Source organism: Hyalella azteca, unplaced genomic scaffold, assembly GCF_000764305.2.
Source record: "Hyalella azteca isolate HAZT.00-mixed unplaced genomic scaffold, Hazt_2.0.2 contig17497, whole genome shotgun sequence".
Classification (NCBI taxonomy): domain Eukaryota; kingdom Metazoa; phylum Arthropoda; class Malacostraca; order Amphipoda; family Hyalellidae; genus Hyalella; species Hyalella azteca.
Genome location: NW_025947279.1, coordinates 298,032 through 309,686, shown reverse-complemented (window position 1 = coordinate 309,686; position 11,655 = coordinate 298,032). Strand labels below are relative to the sequence as shown.

The 11,655-nt window shown below is 43.1% G+C and overlaps 1 protein-coding gene across 1 annotated transcript; it reads right to left on the bottom strand.

The window, feature by feature from the left end:
• Window positions 1-5,543: 5,543 nt before the first annotated feature.
• Window positions 5,544-6,755, bottom strand: LOC108664850. The gene has a single exon (XM_018151542.1). It carries the CDS (start codon window positions 6,753-6,755, stop codon window positions 5,544-5,546), a length of 1,212 nt encoding a protein of 403 aa, XP_018007031.1.
• Between the last annotated feature and the right edge of the window lie 4,900 nt (window positions 6,756-11,655).

The following is an 11,655-nucleotide window of genomic DNA, read 5'->3' as shown; positions in this document are numbered from 1 at the left end:
GATTACCCTGTTCCCAGGGGTAAATCGGGACAGTTTTATTTTGCATCTGGCACCTTACAAATAGCATATGGAATTTTTTTGAAGATGCCATTGGATAGCCCTCGTAAAGAGCTATAAAATGAGCCTAAACTTGTTTATGAAATGTTTCATGGTAAGAAGTTATTAACAAATAACGCTCAAAACCATCCCTTTTTACCCCGTTTGACGGTAGCGCCTTTTTTTCCATGAATGAGAAAATGTGCTAAAAAGATCATAAAAACATACCTGAAATAGAAAGGAATATTTTAGCAACAACCATCATATTTTTTGGAGAAATAAACCATAGTTTAGGTTAATTAATTTTAATTCTATGTTGCCCAAAGCAATTCTATCTATGACATTCTATGCACAATTTGGTCTACAACCTTCTTTGAAGCAACATTTATAGACTATACCAGTCTCTTACAAGAACAAGTATTAGTAAGGAATTCTAGAGGAATATTAATTAACCAGTACAGATAGCATATACCGTAAAATGGGGTAACTTAGACCACTTTCTTTTTTATAAATTATGCCATTTTTTACTAGCTAAATTAAACTTGAATTGGAATGTGCAAAATACAGGTCTATACTCTAGCTTCACTCACCATAAATTGCTGGCTCCTGCCTCTCATAGTCTTTATGTAATCTCAAAAAAAGTGATGGTCTAAGTTACCCCAGCTCCTGGGGTAACTTAGACTGGGTGATAAAATCAATTATATTTTTTGGTAAAATAACTCCAAATAACTCCAGGGTTTGGTGCATTGTAGTAGAACTCTTCTAGTTACATATGCAAATGACAAACTTGAGGAAAGTGTCATATTTTGCAAATGGGGGGCGCCGCCCCACAATGAGGGAAATGTGACTACCTAATGGCAGCCCTGATGGGGGTAATATTGACTGGCTTGGAAATTAAGTTAAAATTACCATATATAAGACTCTGTAGAAACTGAAACATAAAGAAAAAACATAATAGGCTGTCAAACATAAAATATGTTATATATGGTAATTTTATATTAACTTCCAAGCCGGTCTATGTTACCCCGTCAAGGCTGACATTAGGTGGTCTAAGTTACCCCATTTGGGGGCGGCACCCCCCATTTGCAAACTATGACACTTTCCTAAAATTTGTCATTTGCATATGTAACTAGAAGAGTTCTACTACAATGCATCAAAACCTGGAGTTATTTAACCAAAAAAAATAATTCATTTTACCACCCGGTCTAAGTTACCCCAAGAGCTGGGGTAACAAAGACCATCACTTTTTTTGAAATTACATAAAGACTATGAGAGGCAGGAGCCAGCAATTTATGGTGAGTGAAGCTAGAGTATAGACCTGTATTATGCATGTTTCAATTCAAGTTTAATTTAGCTAGTAAAAAAATGGCATCATTTATAAAAAAAAGTAGTCTAAGTTATCCCATTTTACGGTAATTGACGGAATTGTCCTATCTCACTCCAAAAAAAGATGGCAGCCATTTCCGCATGGCAGGGCTACTCGGGACACCCTCCCTGAGGTAATTAGGGACACCTTTAAAAATGCATTTACAGTAGAACCTCAGTTAGCAAAGGTTCCAATTAACAAAAAAATTGATTAACAAAAAGAATTTTGATTACATTTACCTTGCTCAGCCAAAAAAAATTCACTTATCGAAAAATTAGTGCATCAACGGTCGTCACAAAATTGTACATAGAATGCTATATATATAGAATTGTGCGGTCATCATAGAATGAAAAGTAATTGACCTAAACTATGATTTATTTCTCCAAAACATATGATGGTTGTAACTAAAACATTATTTTCTGTTTCAGGTATGTTTTTCACAATCATTTTTGTTATAGTGAAATCACTTGACTCAATTAAAATTGTGTGAAATTGCCTGTAAGCTTACAGATACAGAAGAAATGCTACATGGCTGCTGATATGAAGCTTGTAGTGGACAAGGTCGTTGTCAATGCTCAATGGCATGTCCATTGATACAGTAATATCACATTAATAAAACGGTAATTATTGAATATGGTAATATAATATCAATAAAGGACAAACAAGTAAAAATCACAGAAAATGTCATTTATTTTACATCTACATCATCTACAATGAAAGAGGAGGACTTCAAAGTACTGTTAGTAATGGATGAGTACACTCTGCATGCTTCAAACGTTTTAAAATTAACTTTTATTGCAAGTGTCCCAGATTACCCTGTTCCCAGGGGTAAATCGGGACAGTTTTATTTTGCATCTGGCACCTTACAAATAGCATATGGAATTTTTTTGAAGATGCCATTCGATAGCCCTGCCAATCAGCTATAAAATGAGACTAAACTTGTTTATGAAATGTTTCATCGTAAGAAGTTATTAACTGTTATTTAAAACTAATCGTTCAAATCTGTCCCGAGTAGCCCCGGTTGACGGTATCTATGCAATGGGCTTCTAAGCTACAACTCTGACATTTTGCATCTAACATAGTTTTCTGTACAGATTGAATAAAGTGAGCTGGTCCCATCTTACCCCATTGGGGTAAGATGGGACCAGGCTGGGGTAAGACAGGACCAACTGATAATTCTTATGTTACAAGGTTTTTAATAAAAGTACAAATCTGATGTTCAATATTATCCATCTAGAAACACATTAATTGATTGAACAACCACTTGTTACTGTATTGTATTGTGGGAAGTCAACTATAATATCAGTCACATTGGAGTTTTTGTCACAAGAAAACTTTGTTAAGCATAGTAATGGTGGGTTGGCTTTGGTTCATTGTAGAGCACTGCTAAATGCGTTCTGTATATTCCATTACCTAGTGTCATTGTCTGAAAATTTTTTCGAATTGGTAATAAAACCAATGGATAATAACTTAAGTGTCAGACATCATGTGTTTTCTTGCTAACTGCAGTTGTGGTGCACTTCTTCAAACATAGCTCATGCCCGCTCACAAAGTTGTGATTATAATTATTTTTCATGTTTCACACAATGATTTTTCCCCCAGCCAATCTTGCACATAGTTCTGCAGGTCAATAATGGGAAGTGACATCCCTATTTTCTCCATCATTTGATGCAATTTAAAATAGTGCACTAAATTTCTCTAATTAAAGGAGCTAACAAGTTATAATGAAGTTTGAGCCAAAGACAAAAATTTTGACCAAAATACTCCATGTACTGACTGCACAATAATACATTCATTTGAAAACTATTTTTGATTAACTGTAGGGTAATAGAGGACCATTAGTGGGGCAAGACAGGACCATTTGTGGGGTAAGATAGGACCACTTGTGGAGTAAAACAGGATCATTTAGTGGTCCTGTCTTACCCCATGTCCGGTCCTTTTTTACCCCATTTTAGAATACATGTCAGGCAGTGATGGTAGCAGGTAGGAATGTCTAGTATGTCTCAAAAGTTGCTTATTACTTGAGGTTACCTGAGGTCAATTGTGCCTTTGTTTGCAAGTTTTTTTTCATTTCACATTCATCCGTGATTTAAAGAGCAATACGTGCTTAAATTCAGTACTGGTAATCAAGAAATTTCTTTCAAACTACTGAACAGATTTGAACAAAACTTAATTTTCATATACCTAACCTCAGCAGAGGTGATGTTTAGCTTGTTACAATTTTTTTATTTTGCCTTTGTTTGCACATTATGGTATATGGCTATATGTATGCAACTCTTGGTTAACCCGGCCAGTAGAAAAGCCAGTAGTTTCTCCTATATCTGCATAACTCGGGATGGAAAGCAAAATAGAAAAATTGTCACAAGCTAAACATCACTGTTGGGAAGTTAGTTATTTATATGCAAAGTTTCATTGAAAAATTTTCAGTAGTTTGATTAGAAGAAATTTCTTTATCACCGCAAATTTAAGTGACAAATTACCTGGCAATGCAGACCAAATATAAGGAAGTGTGAAATCAAGAATGAATGCGAAATAAAGAAAAACTTGCAAACGTAGGTAAAATCAGAAAAATTTTTACAAGGTAAAAAAATCTCTGTTTGGAAGTTAGGAATGTAGGTATATTTCAAATTTCATTCAAGTCTGTTCAGTAGTTTGAAAATTTTTTGAGCACTGCAAATTTTGGGCTGTATCACAATATAACTAATGAATGTAGGCAAAATTTAAAAATTTTACTACTAAACATCACTGTTAGGTTACGACGAATACATTTTCCAGTTTTACTGAGCTGCATTCACTAGTTTGGGAGATATTACTTGATAATTGGAATGGAGATTGGTCATGAGACCAGCCACGAGTCCGGTTGTAAATTTGCCCAAGACGTCATAAGTTTGTAGTGCTGCAACTGTTAAAACAGCTGAAAAACATATTGGTTCACTAAATGGGATTCTATTCATGGAATACACATTTGTGTTTTACCTTCATTTTTTTAAACTGCAGCATACTAAATATTAAGAAAGATGCGTATGTTTTTATACATGTCTGTGGGGGGCGCTAGAAATTCACTAGGAAGCCAAAGGGGGCACCAGCCTGAAAAAGTTTGGAAACCACTGTACTACACTAACTACAGTACTACTGGTTAACTTAATACTTGACTTAAACTTAACTATTGGGTATTCATTACAAAGGGCCAGAAAATTATCAAAATACCTAATTCATTAAATAAAAGAAAAAATATTATAATCAAACAAGAGACAACTAAACAATTCTATAAAAAATCAGAATTACTATACAATTGAAACAATTAGTCCACTTTTGATCCTCCTTTTCCTTTATAGTCAGTCACCTGGCAGAGCATTCTTTCCACCTTGGGTGGAAAGCTTTTTTATAAGTGAACTTTCATTCTTGGAATTCCACCCTGTCCGGTTACCTGGTAAGCATTGATAAAATTCTATCCTTTTCCTCTTCAAAAAAGTGAAAAAGAATTTCATTTTCCATTCTTAGAAGGTTCCATTCATCAGCATCATTATCTTTGTCCAGTTCCAGTTGTACTACCAAACTAACTCTACCAAGTACCTACATCGCCTTTCTTGATTTGTTGAAGTTTCGTTTCTCCATCGCCTGTACCCATCCATCCACAAATTGTTTGTAAGCTTCAAGCGTCTTGTATGCCTTGAATTCTTGCAAGGTGTATTGGCTGACCAGTGACCACCAAACACCAAATAGTTTAGTAAATCACGGTTTTAAACAGGAGGCAGGCTTGCAAAATCTGCACATCACGGCTTTGCCGGCACTTCGTTGGCATCAACATTTTTAATGTCGAACAATTTTCCTAAATATCAGTCTCTCACTGAAGGAAGGAGTTTTTCACAACTGCCTAATCCTTTCTGCTTTTTTCTTTCTCCATTGCTACCAAAACGTACAAATGTGTTACTGTAGCCTGTAGGAGCGAGAGAGTAAGCTGAGGCGCCAGTGTGATACAAAGATGGCGGCGTAGCAACGTGGCTAAAGTGGATACGCGGGAGCTTGGCAAGCCCGACTGGCCACTGGGCATGTTATGGGTACTGACTTACTTACTTGGTTACTTGGTTAATATACGGCGCAGCACCGACAAAGGTATTAGCACCCCCTCTCCGCCTCATTTTCAGATCGAGTCCAGTAGTTGGGTCTTGCGCAGAAATTGTATTATCATTTCAGGGTCAAATGGTGGCGAGAAAAGAGTGCTCAGAGAGAAAGGGAGGTTCAGTTGCTGACAGGCTGTGCGCAAGGTGTGTTGTTGTTGAGTGCATAATGGGCAGTCAATGAAAATGTGTTTTATTGTTTGTTGGCAATGGCAGGAGGAGCATGTGAGCGGTGGGGACTTAGTGAACAGGTGACTGTGTGTGAGGAGGCATGTTTCCAGTCGTAGGCGGGTGATGGCTACTTGTTGGGGTCGGGGCAGTTCTGTAGGGGTGAGTGAGTCAAGTTTTAGGTTCGACTTGGTGATGTGGGCAGGTAGGGTTGACCAGGCAGTATGCCAAACGCTGCAGTAGTGCTTAGCAATCTTGACTTTCCAGTCTCTTGTACCCAAGGCAAGGTTGGTCGTGTTGGCTAAATTCAGTGCTGCTCGTGCCAGAGCATCTGCAGCAACGTTGCCTGCGATGCCAGAGTGTCCTGGCACCCACTCAAGCGTTAGTTTTCCGATTGTGAGTTGGCTGCATGCCTCGATGATCCATGGGACTAGGAAGTGCGTGGGTGCGACGTTAGAGCGCAGGGCTGATATACAGCTGAGAGAGTCACAGAAAACGACAAAGTTGCCAGGTAATGAGATAAATTTGATGGCGCAGTAAATGGCATAGAGTTCAGAGGTGAATATTGAGGTGTCGGGTGGAAGTTTGGCTTGCAGGTTGAAGTTTGTGGAGTAGACTGCGCAGCCCGACCTATCCTGGGAGACTGATCCATCAGTGTAAACCAGGGTGTGGTTGGAGTAAGACTGGGATATTAGGTCTTGAAAGCATTGATGCCACTGTTCATCGGAGAGGGAGGGCTTCGTGGCCACAGCGAGTGTTGATAGGGCTGGAAATCTTGGGCGGACGTAGCGGCAAGCCATTGGTATGGTGTGAATGTTGTTGGGTGTGAGCTGAAGGGCTTTGAATTCTTGATGAGCTCTGCCTGGGAGTGGGAGAGGCATGGGGAGATGATCGTATAAGGCGAACGGGTAGTATTCTAGTAGGAGTTGGCGGACAGGGTGACGAGGTATTGTGAGGATTCTGCAGCAGTATGCTGTGAGGAGTTGGGGCCGCCGGAAGCGTAAGGGGCTCAGGGATGCTTCGGCCTCCAGTTTCGCAGTTGGTGTGCAGCGAAGAGCACCCAGCATGATTCGCGCTGCAGCGTACTGAATGCGGTCTAGTCGTGCAAGGTGACATGGTGCGGCTGGGGAAAATATGAATGAGGCGTAGTCAAGTTTGGGACGCGTAAGAGAAAGGTACAGTTGACGGAGTGATACAAAATCTGTTCCCCATTTCCTTGCGGCGATGATGGAGAGGAGTCTAAGGTCTGCTTTGCATCGGATGTTTAGGGCTTCAATATGGGGACGCCAGGTGAGATGCCTGTCAGAGGTGACTTAAAACAAAAGGAATTTGACCGTTGGTGTGTATTGCAGAGGTGAGTTGGAAAAATAAAGTGGTGGTGTCAGCTGTGGGAGGTTCCTGGTGAACAGGACCGCAGATGTTTTGCTGGGAGAGACACAGAGGCCCCATTTGCTGCACCACTCTTCAACGCTGTTCAGTGCGGCTTGCATCCTCTGAGTGGCGACTGCCAAGGAGGGATGTGAGACCCAGAGTGCGCCATCGTCTGCATATAGAGAGCAGTTTACTCCGGCAGGTACGCCATCGAAGATGTCATTAATGAGGATGGTGAAGAGCGTAGGGCTTATGACGGAGCCCTGGGGTACCCCGCTATAGAGTGGATGAGAGGTTGACAGTGTTCCACCGACTCGGACTCGAATGGAGCGCAGATGTAGGAAGTCGGCTATAAAGGCAGGAAGGTTCCCACTCAGTCCCACACCACTCAGTTTTATGAGGATTCCATCGCGCCAGGCGGTGTCGAATGCACTGGCAATGTCCAGAAACACTGCGACACAGTAACCACCACTGAGAAAGCTTTCTCGGATGGACAACTCGAGGCGGCACAGGGCGTCCATTGTGCTATGCCCTGCCCTGAATCCGCTCTGATGTGGAGAAAGGTATGAGCAACGTTCTAGGATGGCTTGTAATCTCCAGTTCACCATCTTCTCCATAACCTTGCACAGGCAGTTTGTCAGGGCAATTGGACAATAGGATGCAATGGAGGTAGATGGTTTGCCGGGCTTGAGAATGGGTACTACTATGGCTTCTTTCCATTGGTGAGGAAGGCCTTTGGTGTAAAGAAAGTTATAAAACTGTAGGAGAAGTTGAAGTTGTGAGTCAGGGAAATTTTGTAGGAAGAATAGAATGCTGTCAGCACCTGGCGATCGGGAGGCGGAGTTTGTGATTGAGCGTCGTAGTTCATGTAGCTGGAAGGGTGCGTTGTACCAGGGGGCAGGTCTTCGGATGAAGGATGGGGGTGAGGCCTTTTCTCGGTCGCGTTGCGCCTCAAAGAGTGGGTCGTTGGTCCTTTCACCACTTCTTCCGGAGAAGTGAAGAGCGAGGCACTCCGAAACTTGCTCTGGTTCAGCCATTATACTGTCCTGCTGGGTTAGAACTATTGAGCGAGGGGCCGTTTTGGTGGAGAGGGAGCGGACCTTTTTCCACACCACTGCGCTTTGGGTATTGCTTGTGATGGACGAAAGAAATTTGTTCCAGCTTGCCTTCCTGGATTTCACCACTGTGTTCCGGAAGATGGCACGGGCACCCTTGAAGGCTATCCAGAGATCGACATTGCCCGGATGATTTTTGTATCGGGACAGGGCACGGTTTTTTGCTCGATGGGTCGCTGCACACTCCCTCGTCCACCAGCACAGTGATGGGTGGCAGAGTTTGCTTTCTATTTTAGGGATGTGGGCAGAAGCTGCTTTTAGAATGGAGGACACGACAGTGCCACATGCCTGTGTTGGGGATAGGAAGTTGTTGGGAAGGTTTAAGGATGCTTGAAATTGGGGCCAGTTGGCAGAGCGAGTCTGCCAGCGTGCTGTGTCTGTGTATGGCTTCGTTAGGGTAGAAAGCACTAGCAGGAAGTGGTCGCTAGTGCATGGGCTTGAGTGCGGGGTCCAGGTGTAATATGGGGCTATGTCTGCTGTATTGATGGTGAGGTCAATGTGACTGTAGTTACCACTAGATGTTAGGTAGGTTGGTTCTGACGTGTTGAGGAGAAAGAGGTTTGAGTCATGTATCCACTTGTGAATTAAGGTTCCACGGGGGTCAGAGTGGAGGGACCCCCATGAGGGGTGGTGGGCGTTTGAGTCACTGCAGATGATGAATGGTTTGGGGAGCTGGGTGATAAGAAGAGGAAGTTCGGTTTGTAGCACTGTGTTGGGTAAGTTTGGGGGGAGATAAAGAGAGCAGACTGTGAGTTTGAGTTGAGGTAAGTGTATTTGGCTTGCACAGACTTCGAGTGAGGAGACTATTGGAAGGTGGAAGTGTGGGATAGTGGGACGGACTGCCAGCAGTAATCCCTCTCCCCTACCACATGCCCGGTCGCAACGTGCCATTGGTGTCTGGCATCCTTGTAGGTTGCATAGTGTGTTTGGGGCAAGAAATGTTTCCTGTAGACATAGAACGTCAGGGCTGAGGTCAGCTATTAATTTTTGTAAGTGAGGTAAGCAAGCTAGAACTGACCTAACGTTCCATTGCAGTATTGTGAAGTTTAGCATGTGCGTGCGATAGATGAGTGCCCTATCAGTTTCAGTGACTCTGAGACTAGAGAGTCGGCTTGTAGGATTCGGCCAAGCTCAGTGATGCATTCTATCTTGTCTGTGAGTTGTGTGGCTAGGAGGAGGTGAATCATTAGTGGCAATAGTTTGATGAGAAGCTGTGTGAAGTCTAAGGCAATTGGTGTTGTATGAGTGGATGAGGTAGAGGTGGGGAGAGTTGTAGGCTGTGATTGTGAGGTTGGTGAAAGAGAAGCACAGTGCAGGTAGAGTTTCTGGTTGGGAATCTGGGAGAATGGGTAGGTTAGAAAGTGGTGTGGCTGCATACAGGGGGGTGTGTTGTGTGCGTTGTCCTTGTGTGAGCCAGGTTGAGGTTTGAGTGCTACTTGCGTGAGGTTGAGAAGCTATAGTTGGCCAAGCAGCGGTAGTTGGAGGAGGCGGAGAGGAGGCACGATCGTTCATCATTAGTTGGGAGAGGCTTGGAAATGCTTGCTCAGAGTGTATGAGAGGCGCTGGTTGTGGTTGCTTCTTATAACTTGTTGGTGTGCTGGTCCGGTGGAGTGTGCTGTTGGGCTTCCGTCCATGTAAGTCTGGGCGAGCTTCCGTAGTGTGGCTGCCAGTATTGTTGGACTCTGTTCTTGCTTTAGCTCGTGCCTCAGGGAAGCTGAGTCCCTCATCGGTTGTGAGTTGGCACGCTCGGAGCTCGGACTAGTAATATGGGCACTGACGTGAGGTTGCAGGATGGGGCCCTTTACAGTTTCTGCATTTGGGTGCAAGATGGGCGTTTGGACAGGCTTCTTGGGAGTGACCACTTTGGCTGCAGTGGGCACAGATGGGGCTCTGGCGTGAGCACCTAAGTTTGGTGGCCGTAGCGGAGGCACTGCCCACAACAAAGTGGGCTTGGGTAGTACTTGTCTACTGTGTATGGGCAGTAGCCAACTCGTATTTCATTTGGGGGTGAGGGGCTGAGGAAGGTAAGGACATATAAAGGGACGGAGGATTTTTTGGGATCACTTAGAAGCTTGCGGATCCCAACAACTTTATCTTCTTTGAGAATGGTCAGTAGAAAGTCTAAGGATTCATCTTGAAGTTCTGGTGCAAATATTTTTCCGTAGGACTGTAGGAGAACTGGGTTGACCAAGCAATTGTTCCGGTCACTGGGTGTGATTCTTCACCAATCTTCAGGATTTTGGCATCCAGCAAAATGTGTACCTGTTCTAATGTCTTGGTGGTTATTAGCAGGGCACCTGAGCGCTGATGTTCCACACTTTGGACTGGCCCACACAGTGTGTCCATAGCTTTGGCTATTCTGAATGGGTTCAGATGAGATAGTTTAGCCTGGGCATCAGAGCTGGTGAGAATAACTTGGCGGGTGCTTTGGGGCAGGTTGTGTGCATTTTCCGCTGAGTTGAGGTCTATCCTTGTGCTTGAGGCTTCTGTAGTCTTTTTGAGTGGTTCATTAGTGGTGCTCATGCTATCTTTGAATGTTTCGTTGGGTAGGGCTTGCTGAGAGTTTGAGCGGGAGGCAGGAGTATGAGGAAGGCTTTCACATGAGTCAGACAGCACCCCACTAATAATTGAAGAGGCATCTTTGTGGGCAAGGTCAACCTTGGAAGCTGTTAGCTTTTGCTCCTTGGCTGGAGCATTTTTCTTGGGCTTGGAGTTGGAGGCATTATTAGGCAAAAGGCTGCGCTTCTTGGTAGAAGAAGAAGGGGCAGGCTCAGGCTGTGTGGCTGAGCGGCCGCTGCGGCGGTAAGGCTTAGACTTATGGTGCTAAGTCTGGCTTGGCGTTCCTACCATTTCCAAAGGGTTAGCCCGGGCCGTGGGCGCCGTATTGCACCCTCGGCTTGGCCCCATGGTATGATTTATTGTGGTTCAAAAGGAAAAGGGCTCAAAGTACCTCGTATACTTTAGAATAATGTAAGTGGGTATGTCACTGGAGTGACTGGAGTCACTACACAACACGTATATGGTGCTTCGAGCGAAGGAGCTTCTTCTTCTTTTTGGGGTGTCTACACTGGGTAGACTTAAAGCCACAGGTCGACCTCGAGGACGGCCGTTGGGCCTGAGAGCCTGTATTGTGTTTAAATTCTTCTGAGTAGGTAACCACTGAATTCTTGTTTATAGTAGGTCAGTCCTTGCTCCATACAAACTTTACAAAGCTAATGAATAGACTTACCAATAATTGTTTACCCAAAAATCCCTAAGTGGTAAACACCACCATGGCCTGTTGGCCATTATTGAAGGCAATAAGTGCCCTTTTTAGCCATCCATTATGATCCATACCTATACTGTTATTGTTAGTAGGCTAACTGCAACATAAAAAAATAACACTTCAAATAGACAAAAAAGTTGAAAAAATCAAAAAAATCAAATAAATAAAAAAAATCATGAAAAATCAAATAAATCATTGATTTTTTATTTTTTCGAT